Below are 22,031 nucleotides of genomic sequence, written 5' to 3'. Positions count from 1 at the left end.
GAAGCTAAATGAATCTCTAATGCCATCAAGCCTGTGACATCTGAAGATTAGATGCTCAGCAGACTCAACAACATTGCAAACTTCACAAACATCACATTGTATAGCGCGAATCATTTTTAAATTAACTTTGTCATAAGTGTGACCACTCATGAGTCTATAAAGAATTTTGATTTCCCAGGAATTAAAGGAAGATACAGAGAAGGGTTTGAATTAAAATGTGGAATTTAATTTATAGAAAAGACGATTGGATTTAACGCGCGCGATTACTTTAAATTCATCGTTTAGCTGTTGAAGGATGTGGCTGCGAATTGCCCGAATTGCTTCATTGGGAGTATATTTGATGGACAAAATTGTCCCATCAACACGAGCTCTCCCTGCATGAAAGTCGGCTTTTACATTTAAAAAAAAGCCGCAGTGGCCAGGTACCCAAACGAGGTGACAGTCATCCACTTGAGATTCGTGCAACGTCTTGTGAATGTCAAACCCATATTGATTTTCTGCATCTCTTTTATTTATTAGAAGTAGAGCTGACCTGCTGTCGGAAAAAATAACAAAACGTCTGATACCATCGGAAATAGCAACCATGATAGCATGTCGAATGGCGAGCAACTCAATAAAAGTAGAGGAAAGTTCCTCTTCCCCTTTGACTCGAAGTATTGTTTCAGATAGATGTTTCACGACCGAGAAGCCAGATACATTACGTCCGACGGAACCGTCAGTGGCATATATATCATATCCGTTGTTGTAATAAAAAAGGAACCTTATACAAGAGAAGTTGACATTTTGTTTTGAGGTAGAGATCGGTTCGAGAATGTTCATGAAGACTTTGCATTTGCTGGTAACGAAATTCAAGGGGGGAATTGAATCTAACTTATCAAAAATATGACGAAGTTTTTGATAGCAAAAAGTATAGCTGCAAGTGACAGTATCACTGAGAGATATAATTTCCTGAAAAAAGGAAGGATTTATCATCTTGACTTTAATTAACTCCTTGGCAGTGCAAAGCAAGGGTCCCCCGTGGTTTAATAAAACAATTAAATACTACAAGAATAGGAGAAACAAGCTTTTCAAAAAATTTTCGAAAAGTGGTTCTTCTTTCGACTATTTTGCTTATTCTGTTGCAAGGCATAAATTTAATTCCCTCAACCGCCAATACTACTGCAGATACGTTCAGTTTGTTAAATCCTCCTTGTTTGCTAACCCTAAATACTTGTTTAAGTTCGTTAATTCCAAAAGAAAAATCTCCATAAATCCGTCGTTTGTGTCTTTTAATGGCTCCGAGTCCTCGGATGATTTTGAAACCTCAAATCTCTTTGCGGAATACTTCCGACAGAACCTTTCAACTGCCAATTTTGATTTATCGGTAAACTATCCATATCCGATTTCTAATTCGATTTCAATTCCTAACTTTGTTATATCTGAAAATGACGTTTTTGAAAGATTGAGCTCTCTGAAATATAATTGTTCGCCTGGACCTGATGGAATTCCCTCATGTGTATTTATATCTTGTGCTGGCGAGCTTTGTGATGTTATCTCAAAGATTTTTAATACGTCTTTGAATTTAGGTGTTTTCCCTTTGTGTTGGAAGACTTATTTCCTTATTCCTATTCACAAAAGTGGTAGTAGGCAACTTGAAGAGAACTACAGAGGCATTGCCAAGTTGAGTGTCTTACCTAAACTGTTCGAGCGAATTGTGGCTCAGCATATAGCCTTTTCCATGAAATTGTATATTTCTCCTTTCCAGCATGGTTTTCGAAAGGGAAGATCTACGGTGACCAATCTGTTAGAGTTTACTTCTCATGTTTTCAAGGCTTTTTCTAGTGATTCTCGCACTGATGTCATTTACACTGACTTAAGCAAAGCGTTTGATATGGTTAATCATAGAGTACTTAGATTTAAACTCTTGACCTCTGGCTTTCCTCTCTTCTTAGTGGAATGGTTAAGCTCTTATCTGCATGGTAGATCATTCAGGGTTTTGTTTAACCTCATTACCTCGGATGAATTCCCCGTGACGTCTGGCGTACCTCAAGGTAGCTACTTGGGACCTATTTTATTTAATTTATACATCAATGATTTCCCCTCCGTGCTTAAATTCAGTGAGATTTTAAAGTATGCTGATGATGTGAAACTGTTTTCTTCTTTTTCCGTAGAATCGCAATCACATCATCTTCAAAGTGATTTGAACAATTTGGTTGCATGGTGCTCTCTCAATCTTCTGAAACTAAATCTAAATAAATGTAAGAAGCTTTCTTTCTTAAGAAGGAAGTCGTTCAGTAGTCAATACTTCATTGATTCGCACAGGTTGGAAGACGTCGATTCGTTCATAGATTTAGGCGTTCTATTCGATTATAGGTTACGTTTCAATTTGCATATTGAATCCTCGTTAAGCAAAGCTAGGTCCGCGCTTGGTTTTATAAAGAGGTGGTCCAAAGAGCTTGATCATCCTTATATTACGAAAAGGTTTTACACGTGTTTGGTTAGACATATACTTGAGTATGCCTCTGTTGTGTGGTCTCCTTCATATAGGTGCTACGCAATTCTTGCTGTTTGCCCTTAGGAATTTGGGTTGGGAGCCGATTTCCCCTCTTCCACCCTATGAAAATAGGTTGCTTATGTTATCCTTACCGTCACTCGAGAAACGTAGATTTGTTCTTGGGGTTTCCTTCTTAATCAAATTAATAAATGGTGCAATTGACTCGCCCGCATTACTTCGTGAGATAGGCTTTAATGTCCCTAACCGTTTCTCTAGGCACTTCATGTTGATAAAGCTTAGTCAATGCAAATATAATCAGAGTTGCTTGCAAGAACCTAAATGACGTCTATCTATTCTCATTAACGGACTCTTTAAAGTCCATTAAAGCAACATTGCTTAATACGCGCGATTTACCTATGTCGTACTTAAACTGACTTAACCTTAAATATGTCATTATGAGTCGAAAATTAATTTGTTGTTAATAATTATCGGTTGCCAAGCTTTTGCATGTTTGCGATGGCTTAGGGGTTCACTTGCAATTTGGTCCTGTACCGGTTGTGGGTGTGGCTCTATGCTAGTTGTGTACCTGCTTTTTTTTTTTTTTTTTCTTTTTTTTCCTCCTTATTTGTTTTATTGTACTTATACTAAGTTTTATTATTAATTAATTTTAAGATTTACTTAAGAGTCAATTGAACTCGACTGCCATTTTGTTTTAGTTGAGTTTCTTGTATAAGTGGAATAAATAAATAAATAAAAAAGGGCTCTTTCGAAAACTGGTCATTCACCAGATATAACATTGAGCTGACCTGACTAGAGATTTGTAAACGGTCAAAGCATTTTTGGGAGGCAAGCCTGCCTGATTGTTTGTCATGAGTTTGATGATGCTGCATCCAGACTGACAATCTTTGAACGCCTTTTCATAATGCCCACGAAGGGTTAAGCTGTCATTTAAAATTCTCCCAAGAAATCGAAGAGATTTTACCTGATTAACTTGGGTAACTTTGATAAGAAGTCTGATTTCACGTTTAGAACCTTTGGCAAAATAAATAGTGTTTGTCTTGCTGGGGTTCAAATATAAATTAAGATCAGCGCATGCATCGAAAAACAAGTTCGCTTTCATCGAGAGGTTATTGACAGCTGCTGGAAAAGATGAGTCCGCAGATACGATTAGAAAATCGTCTGCATATTGAAAAATGTGAGTTTTGTCATCTTGAAGATCATGCAAAGAAGTTGCGTATAAATTGAAGAGTATGGGGCTTAAACAACTGCCTTGTGGGATACCACCGCATATTTCAACTTTTTCGGTACCCATCACCAACACACGCTTGCCAACCTTTTCAATTGCAGGCATGCCAACCCGTTATATTCGTAATTATTGCTTTAGTTTATTATTGCTTTACAAAAACACATAAAAGGTGTGCAAACAAATTCTGTCCACGTTTTGATAAAATTCGACTCTATTTCAAATATCCCCTTTGCATATCGTAATAATCGAAATATCCACCATTATCGCACATCATAAGCTTATCTGCTAAATATGAGTGTAACGATCTGAACTACTACACATCAAAATTAGCAAGCTCTAGAAGCTGACGACCAATTCATGGATTGCTTTTGCTGGAAACAAGCGGACGGACGTATGCAAATTTTTATCGTTTGCAATACTAGCATTTTTCACACATTTTCTTTTTCAGTCCAAGCCTAATCATTTCTGTAGCTTCAGTTGCATTTTTTCTCACCCTAATCCAGTTAAGAAGAGAGAAAAACTCAAAAAACGTAATTGATATGCGCATCTTTGCACTTTGATATACGCTAAACGGCACTTTGTAAGCAACTGAAACTTCTGCCATACAAACGCCATTATCTAATACTCAATATATCACGAATAAATAACGTACGTTTTATGAAGCAACCAATTTCAAAGGACAGAATTTACTTGCGCACCTAATATATTAATTTATTACCTATATAGGTAATTATATATATAATTAAAAATTGTCAATATTCATAAAAATTATGGATGCATACAATTGTATACATTATAGCTTAAATATTAAAAAAGTATTTAAAAATCTCGAAAGCAATTACCGTTAATCACGTTGACTGTAACACTGGCTAGCTCAGCTGTAGTAGGCATGCAAGTGTAATTCCCTGTATCGGCCAACTGAACGTTCGATATGCGGAGCCTAGAAGAAAACCATTTTAAAGGAAAAAACGAAAGAAGTAAGGGACTGTAGTTACTATGAAAAAATTTTTCCAAATATCTAACAACTTTATATTTACCGCGCCCATCAATTTGACGGGTTTACGATTTTAAGCTTACAAATTTTGCATAAAGAAATAGATATCTTTAAATACTGTGTAATGGTTTTCAATGATATAATGCAACAAATGTTGTATTGATGAATCGTCACACTCGGAAAAATGACTATAGAAAACTGAGATCAAGGACAAAAGTTCCTTGATCGTTTAAGAATAAGAGGTTAAAAAATGGGCGCGATTTGTTCATGCTCTTCCAATTTAGAAGAAACTAAAACAATCTCAGAAAATGAACGAGATTTTTTCCAAATTTTCGTCTATTGTATATAACTTTCTGTCCACTGAATATATTTCTGAAAAGTGTTCTAAGTATTCAGCAGCTGCATGTTCGTTCGAAAAATGGTCCCGATCGGTTTATTAATATGTCCACAATTAAAAATAAAATCCAGTTGGATTTGACTCATTTTAACACAAAAAATGAATATTATCTTCATGAACATCTGCAAAAACAACTATACCCCATACACTGCTAGGTTTTCTCGTAATTGAAAAATTTACGTAAGAATGACTACAAGGTTCACGCGTTGAATTGATACCATAATCAAAAAGTTTTATAGGCATTTCGTTTGTCGTTAATTTGGCTCTCCAAACGAAAAGCCTGTGCACTGTGACCCGATGGCAGTTTAATCGTTTTTTTCCCTCTTCTAAGTTTTCGTAAACGCTCACTCCCTCATTAAGGCATCGCAATAGCCAAAGTCTTGTGTATTTAGATACGCAACAAGTGAAAATTCCCAGCCTACGAACATGGATGATAGCTAATTGCAAATGCTGTTTTGTAACAAAAACAGGAGCATTAACAGCAGCAACAACAAAGAAACATGTTTAATTATCTCCTAGTTTCTGGTGTGGCATTAACGAAACTACGAACGGACTAAAGATGAATAAAAGAAGTGCGTTTGCTTTATAATGCTGTGTTTAGTTATGCCAAACACAAAGGGATGCATGTAAAACACATAAACACGCATAGCGGCGCGCACACTCGCACCCATTACTAATACTAAAGTTTTATGCAAGAAGCAAATACGGCTAAAATTGTTTATTGGCGCCTATCAATGGTAGCACATGTGTCATGCACATGAACATATTTGTGTGTGAATGTATGCGTGTCAACATTATATCGACAACGAGAAACCATGTTTTTAACGAAATGCAGGCCGTCGTGCTGCAACCCTTCACATAGACGTTCAGCGTTCGTAAGTTGCGGTACCTGCTTTGCAATTTATCGCCCAACTTTGATTCCATTGAAATGCGTTGCATATCGATGGCTGCATCATTGGGATGCACTGCAAACGGTGTTAGTATATAAGGTCCACGATACCAGTGTATTGGTCCAATGTCATGCATTGAAGAGGGCTGCTTAACATGACAAGTCAATGTTATGGCACTGCCAACCTTAACGTACAAATCCATCGGACCGGAAATGAAGGCTTTTGCATCCGGCGGTGTTACTTAAAAGATGAACGTAATAAAGGAGAATACAAATACGTTTTGAATATTTATTAAAGAACTTACAACTTACCGACAACATTCAATCGAAATGCCATTGATATCTTTGGCTCAGTATTCACTTGACATTCATAAATGCCGCTGTCTCGTGGTTGGGCATATCTTATGTGTAATGACCAGTTTTTCGAACCACCCGTTCTGACAACCTTTACATATAAGATAAATGCAAATACAACAGAAATAAATAAAATTTGTGCTCTTAAACGTTGAAGCGTCTTAAGCACTTTCTCGCGCTTTTTTACCTTGAAACGTTCGTCTGAGGTATAGGTTAAAATGCCCGCCGTTAAAATATGCAAATCTCGTTTACGTATCCAGGAGACCTTATGACGTTAGCATTGAAGAAAGAAATAAGAAAACAAATCAGAACATAAACCAACGAAATAAAAGCAACGAAAACAATTAAGAAATATGTTAATGAAGTTGCGAACGAACAGATTTCGGTATTACGTTTATGTTCATGGGCAAGAGGTCAAGATGTATTAGGCTTGTCCTTCCGCTAGTACTACCGAGAATTGTAACGTAAACTTTTAAAATATATACACATCCCTAGTCTGCAAAAAATTTCAAAGGTCACATATGCGAAGCGTTATTCTTAATCTACTCTTGCAAAGCCTTATCGTCAAATTAGGATGGAAAATTAAAACTTGGCATGTCCGCCCACGACTGAAGACCGCCCATTGAATATAGAAACCGAATTGAACCTTTTGACTTACACTTACTTTTGACGACATAAAGTGTCTTGGAATTGTGTTATTCCGACTTTCTCTATTTGTAAATCCACAACCAAATGGACATGAATTCAGAACGAAAATCACACATATTTACCGTCTAAGTATTTCGTGTACCAAAAGAGTTCATGCGGTCCAAAGATCAGGCGGTCATTATTAAGTCCGCGTCCAGGTACTTACCTGTTGAAGATCAAACAAAAAACTATTCGTTAACTAAGTTTCGCGAAATATTTTCGCCGACGACGTTGCCTCACTCGCTTGTAATACATAACCTGTATTCTTCGTTTTTTTTCGAAATTTTCGTTTTAGAAATCATGTTTGAAATACAATTGAATTTCAAGGCCTCTATATTTTTTGCTTGAACTTTTGGCTCGCTATCAACTTTCCCGTAATGAGAGGACAAGCAAGTTACATTTTTCGCATATAGCGAAATTTCTTTGAAAATTTTGTTGCTTTAATTTATTGTTGTTGTCGACGCATATGAGAAAATCGCATTGGAGGCGAACGCGATTTCCCTTTTCTAATTAGATGGGAAAGATAGGAAAGGATGGCGAAGCATTGAGCTTAACGATAGGAATAGATTTAGTTAGCTCAGCTTATTGTTAGCAAATAAACCAGATGGTTAGACAATCCCTATAGACTAAAGGCCGCAACCACAACTCGAGTATTAGATTTATTTAATGTGTATGGCCAATAAACGTACTCTGTGGAGTGTTGAGACCTATCTTTATATCTAATTATTCATTTTAGGAATGATAAAAATCACAGCCATCACGACAATGTTCGAAGCTCCTTACGCAATAGTCGGGACTCGCTACCTCCATTCCTAAGAACTTGCTCTACTAGGAGATAGGTAGCAAGTGGACCCCTGACTCCACAGATATAGATATATTAGGCTTGTGCATTGATTGGAAAATAGTATTTCTGGCGTGATAATTAAATGTAGGAGTTTTAAACGGAAAGAGTCAATTCTTTGAAGTGTGCTTCCGCATAAAAGTTCTGAGGTAACATAAATTTTTATTTGTACCAGCGAGTTATAATTTTTAATATTTTACTATATTAAGATGGGACTACGTAGGTACATAAGTGTATTTTTGGGCCGACTTCCGTGCTTCTCATGGCTTCAATGAGCTTGAAGGAATAAATGGGTTTCGAATTTTGTCAAGATTCAAAATGTAAATATTTCTTAACTATCTTTTATATAATAACTCACCGACTTATCACCTAAATTTTCTACGCGACAAGTAATGGCTGCCGTTTGACCCGAACGTGCCGTTATGTTGCGAGGCATGCCAAAGTCAAAATATGGCGGTCGTGATGGTAGCTTTAAGAAATCCTTATTAAGTCCGTCATGCTCCCCTTTTAATCCGGTTGTTAATATTTGTTTATGCCGACGTTGATAATGCGGTTGCTTCCTCTGTTGCTGACCGTTTAAACGATTAAAATTCACGTCTACGATATGGTCGTTTTCTTTGTTGTTCTCATCTTTTTTATTATTCATCATGTTAAGGAACAGCAAGTGGTTATGTGTCAACGATTGAGCACTTCTTGGGGAGGTGTCCTCAATTGTGTATTGGTTTTGCCGTTCTTGCTGTGGCAATGTGACGGTGCCTATGAAAAATGAAAATAAAAGTAGAAAAAATGAAGGAAAATTATTTTTGTCATTTATTGGTGTTTGTTTCAGATTGGACCCTCTGCACAACTGTGAAATATTTGACTGATGTGCTTGTATGCATTGTTCGTTTAAAATGCAAACAATGAATGAAATGCTAATGAAAATCCAACATAGAAATTTCATTGTGATAAAGATAATGAGTTGTCATAAAAATAAGAACAATCAAAAGATTTATAAACTATATGTATGCATTCATTTAATAGCTGAAAGCTGGCGGTGTCTTCATTTTTATTTCTTCTGAACAGGAAGGCATAATTAATGCATTTCGAAATTGATAAAATTTGCCTTCAAGGCCAAAAGACAGGAAACTATGTCATTTTATTCTTTTCGCATTAATCTTAAACAGGGTTCATTAAAAACTTTGTCTGGAAATAGTCTCAGTTTGTTTCGCGAAGTTTGTCCATACGTGCAGAGATGGCGGATCAGAAGAATTCATTCTAAAGTGAATGTAACTTTTTTATCCAACTTTAACGCTTAAATCTTAAACACTAACACGCTAACAGAGGGCTATATGGACAGAAACTGAGACGTGAGCAAGCATACCTTTAAGCTCGAGTTGATTGTGAATTGTTTATAAACCAGAGAGTAAGGAAGAAAACCGATCATCACATATTCGATTTTGTAACGTTAAGAAATGATCAGATTATCACCGTTCCCTTTATAAATGGGGCCCGGCCGACACTCTGTCCTTTCCAAGTGTAAGATAATACATGTTTTTATTGAGGAACGCCGTCGTACCCAAGTTATTCTTTTTGCCGAATAGATCAGAAGACTGTTTTCGTCCACTTATGAGCTAATTAAACGTTGGGTGGCTGGGCGATTTACTTTTACATATCGTTCTACATTCCGTTCTGTTATGTCTCTTTTCATAAATCCAACCGATCAACACTAAAATGTAGCAAATACCTCATCAACTTTTAGCAAAACACATTTAAACATACTTTAAAGGAAAATGGATGAAGTTTGCAAGCGTCAATGATACGAGAATTTTGAGAAACAAATCTTCGAGTAAAACGTCTTCACCTTTCAACTGTTTTAGTGATTTCTATTTCACCTCTAATTCGCGCCAAATAATTTTTTTAATGACTTTGGATAATGTCACAGGGATTGTGCTTTCACATCGCTGCGCTTACCGAATGAACTCAAAACACTTCTAGCCGTGCCAGATTCGAAGAGCACACCTTTTGACGCATTTAATATTTTTTCACATCATAATCACGTTCTTTTGTCGGTTTTTGTGTTCAACACAATAAAAGAAAAAAAAAGGCACTAGTGAAGAAAACAAAGACTTAACAGAAGTTAATGCTTTTTTACCTGCTTGATATTATTAACAACAATTTGGAAATTGAAACAATGTAATCGCAATAAAAGAAAGAAATATTATGAATGGCAACGAGAACATAGGAGATATAAATATTAAAACTTGAGCGTATTTAAAAATATATAGAAGAACAATGTCTAAAGTTAAAGAAGCTTTTTGTGTATGTATATGTATCCGTCGTGTTCTAAAGTATCCAAAGAATACTTTTGCAACGATGCAGCCAACCCACTGTCACTTATAACATTACAGCTAATAATAGTATAGTTGTAGTTTCATACTCGAGCAGCCATTACTCGAGGGGCCCCATTCGAACATGCCATTTAATAAACGCATACCAAAGGGTCAAAATTGTTGCAATCATTTATCTACTTACGTATTTGTTTTGTAAGGAACAAAATTCTTCTCTTTCTGCATTGTAGGTAGCTAAACAGCTTTCAGAGTCAACTCCTACGTACATTTATCTCTTGTGAAATCTCATTGCAATGGTCTAGGACGAGTGAGGACACTAAACAGTTCTCTTCCCAGTACGTTACAGAGTTCGCAGATTTATTTAAACTCACGTATTTTAGTTTAAATTTCATTTCACTAAGTTGACTACCTGCTTATCTTCGATATTTAGATTGCAATATACATGCAAACATACTATTATCGTATTATTCAATTGTTAAATCTAACAAATACATTAATAATCTACTATTATGAAATACCTTTACATCACTATCGAAAATCCTCGAAGCGTGTGAAGACTTAAACGCACTTCTACATGAGTTCTCAATTAACATAAGAGAAAAGCAAGAGTGCGTCTGCTCTTCTTGGTGGTCGAGGGCATCTAAAGTCAACGTGTTCCCGCCCTTGTCAGCGTTCAACGCAAAATAAAAATAGTGACTCCTCCGCTTACTTTTACACTCATCCACCGATTCACGCCACTTTGACGTTGACTAGTGTGCGATAGCAAGTTGGGCTTGGCACTCGCAACCAGAAAATACCTGATTTTGACTGATGCTAAATGTTAGTACAAATAAGCCCATTGTCTGTCCAGCGTATCTTACTAAACATAATATACGTACACCATCGTCTGAACACCATCATACGCTGCTCATAAGTTTTGTATTTATGGTTTTCGTGACTTAAGAGTCTCGTTCTATAGCAAGACCGATATTGCAGGTTTTCACAGCAACCAATGCTCAGGGATATTACATCGTGTATAAAGAAAGTCGCACAAGCTATGACAAGAAAACGCATTGCTTTCTCTTATTAGTGGTGACTGGTGAATGGTCACAACACAAGAATACTTACTCAATGTCAAAAATGTATAACGGTTTTTGTCCTCCTAGCTTAGTACACATATACAAGGACCTTCGGAACGACCTAATAGGGTAAATGCTTGATTTCTCTGCTGTAAGGCAAAACTCCTGTTCAAATGCAATCCAAATCTTAATACGTACGTACACCTACAATGTTATGTACTTAGCTCTTTGCTTCGTTAGGTGTTCTAATAAGAATTTCAAACTCATTATCAAGGGATTAAAATCTCTTTTTATCTGTTCGCTTATCAATTTAGAGGATTTCCTGGGAAATCTTTTTGAGGAAGTTGAGTTTGAAGAAAGACACAAATTATATTTATATCAATGAGTAATAAGGATGTACTAGTTTTATCGTGTCTTTTGGGGCATTCCGAAGGTATGCAAGATATATCCCAAGATACGTTCGTCAGTTAATTCGACTACAATCTAACTATTATTGTCATCTGTAAGAGATGGGCTGAGAATCAAAGACTTCAAAACTCTGTTCCCAGTGATTGAAAATAAGAATTAAAACTATGCTAATAAGCTTAATTTAGGTCAACCACTTCCCTGAGCAGAAAGGGAAAGTAACGAAAGAATGCCTAAATGTTTTGAGGCTTTTACGTTGTTCCTTAAATATACTATTGCGCGATCGAAATTCTTGAAATTAACTCAAGAGATCAGAAGGCGAAGAAGGGAAAAGGACGAGTAATTGGGCACAATTCCAATCAATTCAAAAAATTGTTAAAAACAGTTGCCATAAGCAGACTTTGAATTTGTTTGGTTTCTTTGAAAGGCATTTTCGTATAGACTCATGCTCTCATGCTCCACGAAAATATTTTACTTTTTTTAATATGAACGGAGTAGGTTTTCAAATTCAATTAAATACTAATTTTAAATATTTAACAGAGCTCTTATCTTTATCTCTTTATCTTCACACCCTTTAAAAGAAGGTGGATCAACGGACAAAGAAACATATTGAAGGACTAAAAGCTCTTAAAGTAAAACATCTGAGGTTATCGGCTTCATTGAAGAACTTACCGCTTTTGAGATTTGAACCCACGACAAATGAATTGTTAGTCGAGATGCTTAGTCTACTCCGCCAATCAAGCAGATACATTCCAAGAATTGATGCACATCCTACGAAGTCTTCAAGATTTGGAATTTGTATGTTACCGCCAGAGTAGCATTCCACTAAGTATGTATGTACACTACTAGTATGCTAAGTACTATGCTACTAAGTTTGATGACGGAAATAAAATTCAAATTTTAAACAAATCTTAAGTAGAATTTTTAGGTTGTGTTTTCCTGAAGGTAATACATCTAAGATTTAAATAAAATTTAATTTCATTTAAATGTCATGTATTTGGGATTATTATTCCCAAAAAAAAAAAAAAACTATCGGAACTGCTTGAATAAATTTTTGTCATTTTCATGAAACATGTTTTCTTATATGATATTGAAGTCAATAGACACATGGATTTTGTTGCGTTATTCTCTAATGGAATCGGTACATAGGTCATAATGTATGGCAAGTACAAAAATTATATTTGAATTAATACGGAGCCACTGTCGGCTATATCTGTGACCATAGTCCAATAACCGCGAAGTTTCTTCCTTTTTGTTGACGTACCAATAGGCTGATTATTCTTTAATAAAATTTTGTAACAAATTTTATACCATTACGTACTATGTATGACTTGTAAGTTATATATATATATCTAGTTATATATATGTATAAATAAATAAATAACAATATAAATTGTTACGGAAATCCCCAATCTAGGCGTTTTCTACAACCAAATGTACATTCGCGAGGCGTCATGCAGCTGCAGACCAATAAAAGCGATTAGCGGAAAAGCAGATAGGTAAAAACAAAGTGCATATTCGCAAGCGAGTCATGCAGCTGCAGACCGATGAACGGTTACCAACGAAAGCAAGTTAACGAGTTAAAAATCAAGTCATAAAATTAGGTAATAGTAATATGATGGCAAAAAAGTATATAAATAGAATATTTGTTAAAGACAGGAGAGCAGAAAAAGAATATTTGAGTTAAGCAGTCGAAAGTATTGTCAAAAATAATTTGTAAATAATCCTACATTAAAAGAAATATAATTGTAAATAGAAGAACTTTGAAGTGTATTTCTCTTGATCAAAATATCTGCAATCTAGTGATACGGACTGTATCTTATAAAAGCGAATTTCATAACAATGCATGTTGTAACTTATATAATTTTATAATATTATGAATCTGCCAATTTTTATTGTTGTAGTTGTTCTTTCAATCTTCGTGCACTTTAGCGGTACATATGGATACGTTACGCCATTGATGTCACATCACTAGATAAGAAGCTGCAAGTGAAGTTTGAATGCTTCATTTTAATTTTTGCGAAATTCAACCAGCTAACGGACTATTCTGTCTAGATAGACTGAGAATCTTGCACTATTCAAGAATATATATTTATTATTTTATTATCAAATTTTCTCTTATTCCATCCGGTACGACAAATCAATTATGCTTCCATGTTTCATGATGTATATAAAAGTTTAACACATACCTGTGTGAGTAGGTGCCTAAGGTAAGGTTTTTCTTAAAAACTAAGCATGCATTGTAAAATGAATTTATATTTGAATATTTCTCTTTATTAAATCGAATTTTATTGATTTTAATTTCCTTTGGTTTGTGGCTTTTTTTGTCTATTAAAGTTTTAATTCCATTTGCAATTTTCAGAAATATATGTCGAAGCTCTTATAATAAATATATGCTCAATCAAAATGATTTAATCGAATAAGCTAAGCGTTTGCTCGGCTGCTTCTTATTTGTGGAAGCCCCAAGTTCGATGATTTCGGCAAATATTGTTAAAGTTTCTTTCGTCTTTTACAAGAAACCGGAGATGGTATAAATTTTCAAAATAGTTAGTCAAATGATGGGCTTTCTAAGAAAAACATTTAATCGTTTCAACCACACTAATCCATAAAAAAGACGATGCTTTCCAGTCACTTTATTATAATAACTTAGGGCTATCTGCCATTCCATTGACGCTTATTAAAGAAAGAACTTCGCGTAATCAGCTTTTCTTTAGGATTGCCGGTATTTTTTAATTGTTCTTAGGTTATTCATTCGTTCTGCTATTTGCTTGAAAGAGTAGGGTCAAAACTACCTTGATTATGGTCCTGTGCTGTAACTAGAAATTTGTCTTAAGTTTTAAGTAAATTTACTTTACATACATGTCTTAGGCTTAAACTTAAGTAAGGTGTACCTCGTTTGAAATTAGCTATTTTCTGATTTTCTATCTGAGATGTAAATCGATTGACAATTCGCCTATTTACGGTCTTAATGGCATTGCCCTCTCCTGACTATAATCGTCAGCACACGCATACATATCGCTCACACCCCATTCACCAATAACTCCATGCCTTCTGCCGCTCTCATTAATACAATTGACTAATTTACGTACCGAAGCATCGTTTATTAGAAATCTGTGGAATTTTATGGTATTTACGTTTATATACTGCCATCATTTTTGGTTCTATGTTCGATTGGTTTGGATTGAATGAAACAACTGAAAGGAGCGAATCGTGCGCTAGTGATTTTCAAGAGGACTGCAAATAAGGAGTTGAAAAAAGTCATTGATTAGATAGTCATAAATGGTAATAGCACTGCTATTCAATCAATCAGTTCGTCAAATACACCAATGATCAATCAAGAAACAAAAGATTTTCTTGCAAAAAAGTGCTTAAGTGAGAGTGAGCGCGCAGGGAGCCGGGAGAATTTGCTCCGTCACACCAGTGAAGATAGTTTTTCAAATATAAATTTTGCTGAACTCAATAGTTTTTAGGACTGAAAAAAGTGAACATTTGCAATTTCATTTTTAATGCATTGTTCGGTCTGTTGTACGTAATTACTTCTTTTAGTATTACAACTGCAATAGAAAAGTGTGTAATCGAAGAAAATGCCACCCGGCCTCGAGTTTCCTTCAATGTCCGTTTTCTCGGACGCCAGTTACAGAGAAAGAATGCTGACTTTTCTTTTATTCTAGGAACTCGGACAAGAATTGCTTAAGATTTGTGCGCTGTAGCGCACTATAGCTTTCCTTTTGCTTACCCTTTTGAAGCTTGAAGAATTCAAGCGTATGACGTTAGACCGGGCAGGACGAAATGACGCGTTTTGAAAATAATAAAATCTACCAATGTAAATAGGATAGGATTATAATAGAAAAGAAAACTTTTATGTTGCGGGCTTTTGATGTTTTTAGGACAAGTATAAGGTTTATTAAAAGGCAATAAAGTTATGCTATTGTTTCTATGTTCACTTTATGTTACGGCCGCCTGAACTTTAAGGTAAGTAAGCAAGAAAGTTGTGCCCGGGAAGAGGCAAAGGTGCATGATTTTCGTAATTAATAAAATGCAAAGCTATAATACACATAGTACACATAGTACCATACCGAACGTTAGGAAACCAAAAAATAAAAAAGCCAAAAACAAAACAATCTAATAATTATTTCGAAAGCAAGAGCCGACAAATCATAATAAAAGTGCAACATTGCTAAGGAGGTTTAGCTCAGTTTAGGGTCTCTGTATCTGCATATGGGCATATGTGTAGATTGAGCATGACTATGAAAGATGTTTGTGCGTACAGCAAGTTACTCTCAAGTCTTACCACAAAGAGACGTATATGCCTATGCATACATGGACCTTAATGTACTTGTTACCATGAATGATAGCGTACATACACATTAATATAAACTTGTAAAAATGATTTGAAGGACTAATAACCATATTGGAATGATGTCGATCTGAAAATTTATCTACTTACTAAACGGCTAATGTATATGTAATGTATGTAAATGTTTTACTATGTTTAGCAATATGTTACATAAAGCTACAGTGTTATCGTACATACGGTCAGAACTCTGATACAGTATATTCCATTGCATGGTTTAAGAATTTATGTTAATACAATAATAATAATTTAGGCAGCTTACGTTTTTGTACATTCATCGTTATTTGGAGCGAATCCATAAACATGAGCAAAATTCTGTGCATATAAAGTAACTGATATATAAATTTGTATGCATTCATAGGCCGTTTTAATTGTGGTTGATGGCCTATTTTTTCTTTCCCTCCTTTGTTTACCACCTTATATGGCATTTAGATTGATGATGATTCGTTCGTTTCGAATATTTTCGCTATTTAGGCCAAAACCATTTTAAAAATCAGAGCAGAAAAGTTAATCACTAAAGAATCGCCGAAATTGCTTTAAAATCCACAAGTTTATCTCTCCACTTTTTTGCCACATTAATGCTCGATTCGACTGCATTGCTGTACTTTCGCTTTTTGTTTGACCGTCAAAAAAGCTCGCGTTTCAAACAACCGAAACGAAATAAACTTAAGAAAGACTAGCTTATTCCCTCTTATTGAGCAAACATAGTACCAAAAAGAATTTTGTATAATCCGCATAAGGCTAGGTACCGCGTGAAGCTGATAATCAGGGTGCCGTAGGAAACTAAAAGAAATCGAAACATGTTTGAAGAGATTAATAATAGGTAATGAAAAGTAAAATAGTGTGCGAAGAAGAAAAAACAATTGCGCAGGCCAAAGCAACGCGATAAACAGTAATGTTCTGTGTTTAATAGGATCGGAAGGAAATTACCTGTCGTGCGCCTTTGCAATCTGGCCAGATAATTAAATCTACTCTTTACTATCAATGAATAACACAACTAAAGCACGCAATTAACGTAAAGTAAGCAACCCGTTTTCCTTAACCGAATATGTGTTTCATATTGAGAGTATTCCAATACATTTGTCGCTTAAAATCATCGCAGTTCTGATGGCATTGAAATTATTAAACGATAAGTTCCGACCTACAAAATATTGGGTTATTTTCACCTCTTAAGCACTCCTGAGTGGTGAAAATTTAAGAATAATTCAAGAATACGATCCCATGTTTCTAATAAGTATTACACATACAATGGCGAAAAGTTTAAATCTTAGTCTTGATAATAGATATACAAATTTTTTAATTAAATTACAATAATGTTCATAACATCTTCCAAAAGGTTTAGTTGTATTCAAAACTATTTTAATAAATTTTTACATTGAATTGATAATCAAGGCTTCTTCCCTTGCTTTCTTAGCTTTATAATAACGACAATAACAAAAACATCAAAGTTGTTATTACTTTCCCATCCAGCTATAGAAACAAATGTGTATAAAACTTTTGAAAATAAATCAATTGTTAAGTTTAGCTCCTTTGTTGCTTTTTTTCTCGTTACTAGACAGTAAAACAGTTACATATGTCCCTAAGAACATAAGATAAGCGTGCACATACATACCCTGGTGTACATTGGCATAAACAGAAGTTTCTTTACACTTGTAAACCCATAGGAGCTTAAATTGAAATCAATTAAAAACCAGTGTTGAGAATTTAATAGATTTCAATAAAATACATTTAGAAGCATAGGAATAAATAGCAATCAATGCATGTTAGGGACGTATATATATATATATATATATATATATATGCCATGGGCATAAACATACACAAAATGAACTGATTTCACAAGTTTACGGAAATGCAAAGATCGAAGCGAATATAGGGAGTATGTGTAAACATTCGTAACATTCCAAATCTTGATAGAAAACGAATGAGTGGTTGGGAGGATCGTCATAAACTACGAATGATCGATCAGAGTAGAGATCAAACTCTGTGCAGCATTACTTCGCTCCTTAAAAATTGTTTTAACTTGACATAGACCTCACGAAATATGGTGCACAAGTCAAATAGAAATATTTTCTGCCTCGACACTAAAGTTATTAAGAGTATAAAAGCGTCAGTGAACTAGTCTCATAATGATCCGATTTTTACGACTTAACATGAGAAACTTCGTATATATATATATATATATATATATATATTATTCGATAAAACAATATGAGTACTATCCAATATAGTATCATCACGGATATGTGTTTATATATATATATACTTGTAAATGCATAGAGATACATACATGTACGGATGCATATCCATGTATTGTTTATGTATGATTAAACCTATCTATGATCTGTGCATGCTCCTCTAGTGTGCATGCGTATGTTTCTCTGTTACTAGGAAAATTGAGGGAAATACTTTCAAATTCAAATTATTTTCGTAAAATAAAATCAAATAAAATTTTAACATTCGAAATATTATTTTTAACAAGCATTCATATACGCGCACACATGTTCGCATGCAATGTTCTTAACATGAAACTAAGTCAGATCAATATTTATTTATTTAGAAAAGAAATTTTGATATGATTGTAAGCGTGTGTTTGCATATATGAAAACAAATTGATGTTTACAAGTCCATGGATGACTTTGTGTGAGTGTTTCATGAGTTTCAAAAACTGACCTTATTGTTCATCTAACTACAGTGGCATGTGTGAAAACTAAAAATGTTTGTGTTGTTTCACATAGCCAACGGCAAGTCATCCAAATATATATTTATTGTTTGCATATTTAGGTTTGCATTCTATGCCGTAGTATGCGCTTTATTTGCACATTTGCAGAAACTATTCAGTGAGAGAGATTTTTTTTCTTAGTTATGCACTTTATGCTGCAGTAATTAAATGTCAAATATCGAAATTCTTATTTTGGTTGTGGCTCGGTTAGCATTTAAAAATGTATATAAGAGCATGTATGTTAATACTAAGCTTGAATGGCTAGAGATGTGTATGGAAATGTTTTAAAATTTCCTAATACTTTGCACTTAGCTTTAATTGCTGTCTCTACTGTAGTCGCTTAAGGGCCAATAGCTACGTGTGTTGCTATGATATTTCCTTTGGTTTATAATCACTTAGTTTGTTATTAAATAAAGCTGTCTCTGTTCGAATATATGGGTTATACATCATTAAAAATTTAGAGCCAGCGAAATCTTTCCAAGTAAACAGGTGGGAACGAAGCGCGAACACACTCTAATTACCGAGTTTGGAAAATAAAAAGCAATTGCTTGAATACATTCTCGGCAAATGAAAGCTACACCCGCTATCATAACAAAATCAGATGAGACATTTTGTTTAAAGGAAAAGAGAAATTGACAACTAGTCAGTGTAAGGACGTTCGCTAAAAATTGTTAAAAGTCAAGAGACGTAAACTTTTGTCATAAATTTTATTTGCATAGTTGGTAGGCTCTAGCTGTGCCACACACACGATCCCAAATTCACAATCGTACGCTGATGGTTCATATCTAAATATCTAGAGATAAATTTTTAATATATTGCAAAAATAACAAGTGAGAAAATTATATTCCGTCGTGAGCGAATGTTTTATACCCTAAACTAAATTTCATGTTAACTGTAAATTTTCGTGCTCTATTTTCCTATTTTCAGAATATAGGATTTTGTTACAAATACGCGTGGCCGTTGCAGACATCTTCTGCATTTGAAAATTTCAGGTCAACTTCAAATTCTTTTGCAAGTTGTAGGCGATATCCTACACATATCTACCGGCACATATACTACATAGCTGCGCAGACGGACAGATAGACAGATAACTGATACTTGATGCTTTAGGATCGGTCAACTTAAATTTTGTTTCCCCAAAGTAAACGCATTTGATTTGGTTTTCTTTTTTAAAGGTTACTATAATTGAAATCGTGTTGCTTTCTGATGCTGCGGCAGATAGACAACTATAACTTTACGTAATTAAGATGAGGGTATAACGGCGTCAAAACGCTTGCCACGTCCAGGAGGAAGCACCAGAGACTCCACAACGACGGCATGATAAGACGACATGAACAAAGCTATTATTTATTTAACGGATTGCCGTATACTTTAGAGAATTATTGAGCATATGAAGATTTTAATTTTGCAAGCGTAAATCTAAACTATCTCATATAACTAACAACAGCAAAACAACAATGAAAAAAGTATGAAAAGTGAAATATGTGTACATCATCACCACTTATGTGACCACCAAGTACGTGGAGAGGTATGCAGCGACAACCAAAACTTGACCAGACTTGAAGTGAACTCATATTTTATTACACCAGGTAATTCACAATCGACTTAAGTCCGTCGGTCCCTCCGCTTGTCTAAGGTCTGCCCATGCTAGTTCGTATATCGCATGTTGGGAAACATTTTATGGAGATTTGGTACATTGACATATTTTAACGCCGAAGGATATTTACAGCCGTTCACTATAAGAAACAGTATTAGAAAACATTGTTATACGAAAGAATTTCTCATTTTCAATGTTTACCGGTAAAAATCGCGCAATATATTATGTTGGAATATTAAACTAATATGAAAAATTTGAATAGAATGGGACGAAGAGCGCATATTCGAACTGCCATCCATATACATAAAAATAAGCTTAGTATGGCAGAAAGAGTCACTGGTTAGTAGTTTGTCATGAAAAAGGCTAGCCGGGCAGGTTAAATTCCCGATTACCAAGTCAAACGCTATGGAGATTACGTCAGTCCTAGCTTAGTGGGTGATTAGTCGATAAAACCATAGCATATAGCTGTTGACGTGCATCCAACATCTCCTCCCTATCTGTTTGCCTTAACTTCTTTCTGGCTGTCACGGTGCTACACAAATGGCGAACATCCTCTAAGTGATTGATAATATTAAAAAAAAAGAAAAATCTGGCGCACAAACATCCCGTGTGTTTTCCGCGTCCTTACTTAATGATCTACTCATCGCATCCCTTTTCTTACAAGAGCTCTCATAAAAAGTAAGCGTTTATAGCGCAACAAGGTACAATGTTCACTAAAGATCGTTACAGAACTGTGATAGACGGTTTGTGGAAGAGTATTGAATAAACGGCTTTATCTGACCGTAACGTTTTAAATTGGCTCATACATGAACGTATGCACAGGACTATGTTTTAAGCATATGTGAAAATAAACACATAGCCAAGCGGAAGAGTAGACACTAACGTAAGCCAAGCGAGTGTTGCTACAAAAATATGGTGGTTGTAAATAAAAACTTTAGAGCCAAAACAAAAAAAATATACATTTAGTAAAGTTTATATATTTAGACGCAAGGCAAGGCCATATTCGAAATAGTTGTAGAATAAAAGCTGTTATGGAATAAATCTTTTCGGGTTATATGGGGAAGTAGTATCATGGCATCATAACAGAATATAATACTATAGTAGCAAAATTCTGAGTGCATACGATATGAAAACTATCGCTCAACCATTGCAAGCACAAGGTACGGGAGTAATCGCCTACCCATTAAATGTATACTGTACGTTAGCAATTGACCATCAAATAGAACTGACTTTGATATGCGCTTTTATGAGAGAGTGAGGACGGTTGCCTACAAAACCGTGTCGGATTAAATGAAAATGAAAACATGATATTTATTATAGCACAACAACCACCGCAATCCTGACGATGATAACGCTAATAAACAGTAAATATCAGTTAAATGGATATATGTGTCTCTCTATTCCGTTGTTTGGTTTAGTATTCAAGGGCAGCGCGAGGATGTTTCATGCACAATTATTTCGGTTAACACCTTTATGTTGTTGAAACTTTTCTATCACTTGAAAACAGCCATACGGCTGAGTTGTCTTCTTGTTGCCGGTTTAATGGGGATTGCTTCAAGAGCGACAAATTATTTATAAACAGCAACATTTATGGTTCTCTTTGCGTTTCATTGCTACTTATCAGCGAGCGTAGCTGTTGAGGACAAGCAGCTCAGTTCAACTGTAGGGAAATGTACTTAATTTC

The 22,031-nt window shown here is 35.1% G+C and overlaps 1 protein-coding gene across 11 annotated transcripts in view; it reads right to left on the bottom strand.

Moving 5' to 3' along the window:
- Window positions 1-22,031, bottom strand: part of LOC119640470 (zwei Ig domain protein zig-8-like) — a 103,434-nt gene that overhangs the window by 1,518 nt on the left and 79,885 nt on the right. For all 11 annotated transcript variants that reach the window (XM_038038547.1, XM_038038543.1, XM_038038538.1 and 8 more), the window contains 5 exons: window positions 8,240-8,637; window positions 6,541-6,618; window positions 6,312-6,444; window positions 6,000-6,240; window positions 4,562-4,659 (listed from right to left, as the gene is read on the bottom strand). In XM_038038547.1, the coding sequence (XP_037894475.1) occupies window positions 4,562-4,659; window positions 6,000-6,240; window positions 6,312-6,444; window positions 6,541-6,618; window positions 8,240-8,637 (948 nt within the window). The remainder of the gene's footprint in view (window positions 1-4,561; window positions 4,660-5,999; window positions 6,241-6,311; window positions 6,445-6,540; window positions 6,619-8,239; window positions 8,638-22,031) is intronic.

This window comes from Glossina fuscipes, unplaced genomic scaffold (assembly GCF_014805625.2).
Source record: "Glossina fuscipes isolate IAEA_lab_2018 unplaced genomic scaffold, Yale_Gfus_2 121, whole genome shotgun sequence".
Lineage (NCBI taxonomy): Eukaryota > Metazoa > Arthropoda > Insecta > Diptera > Glossinidae > Glossina > Glossina fuscipes.
The sequence above is the reverse complement of the archived record's forward strand: the minus strand, read 5'-3'. Positions and strand labels throughout refer to the sequence as shown.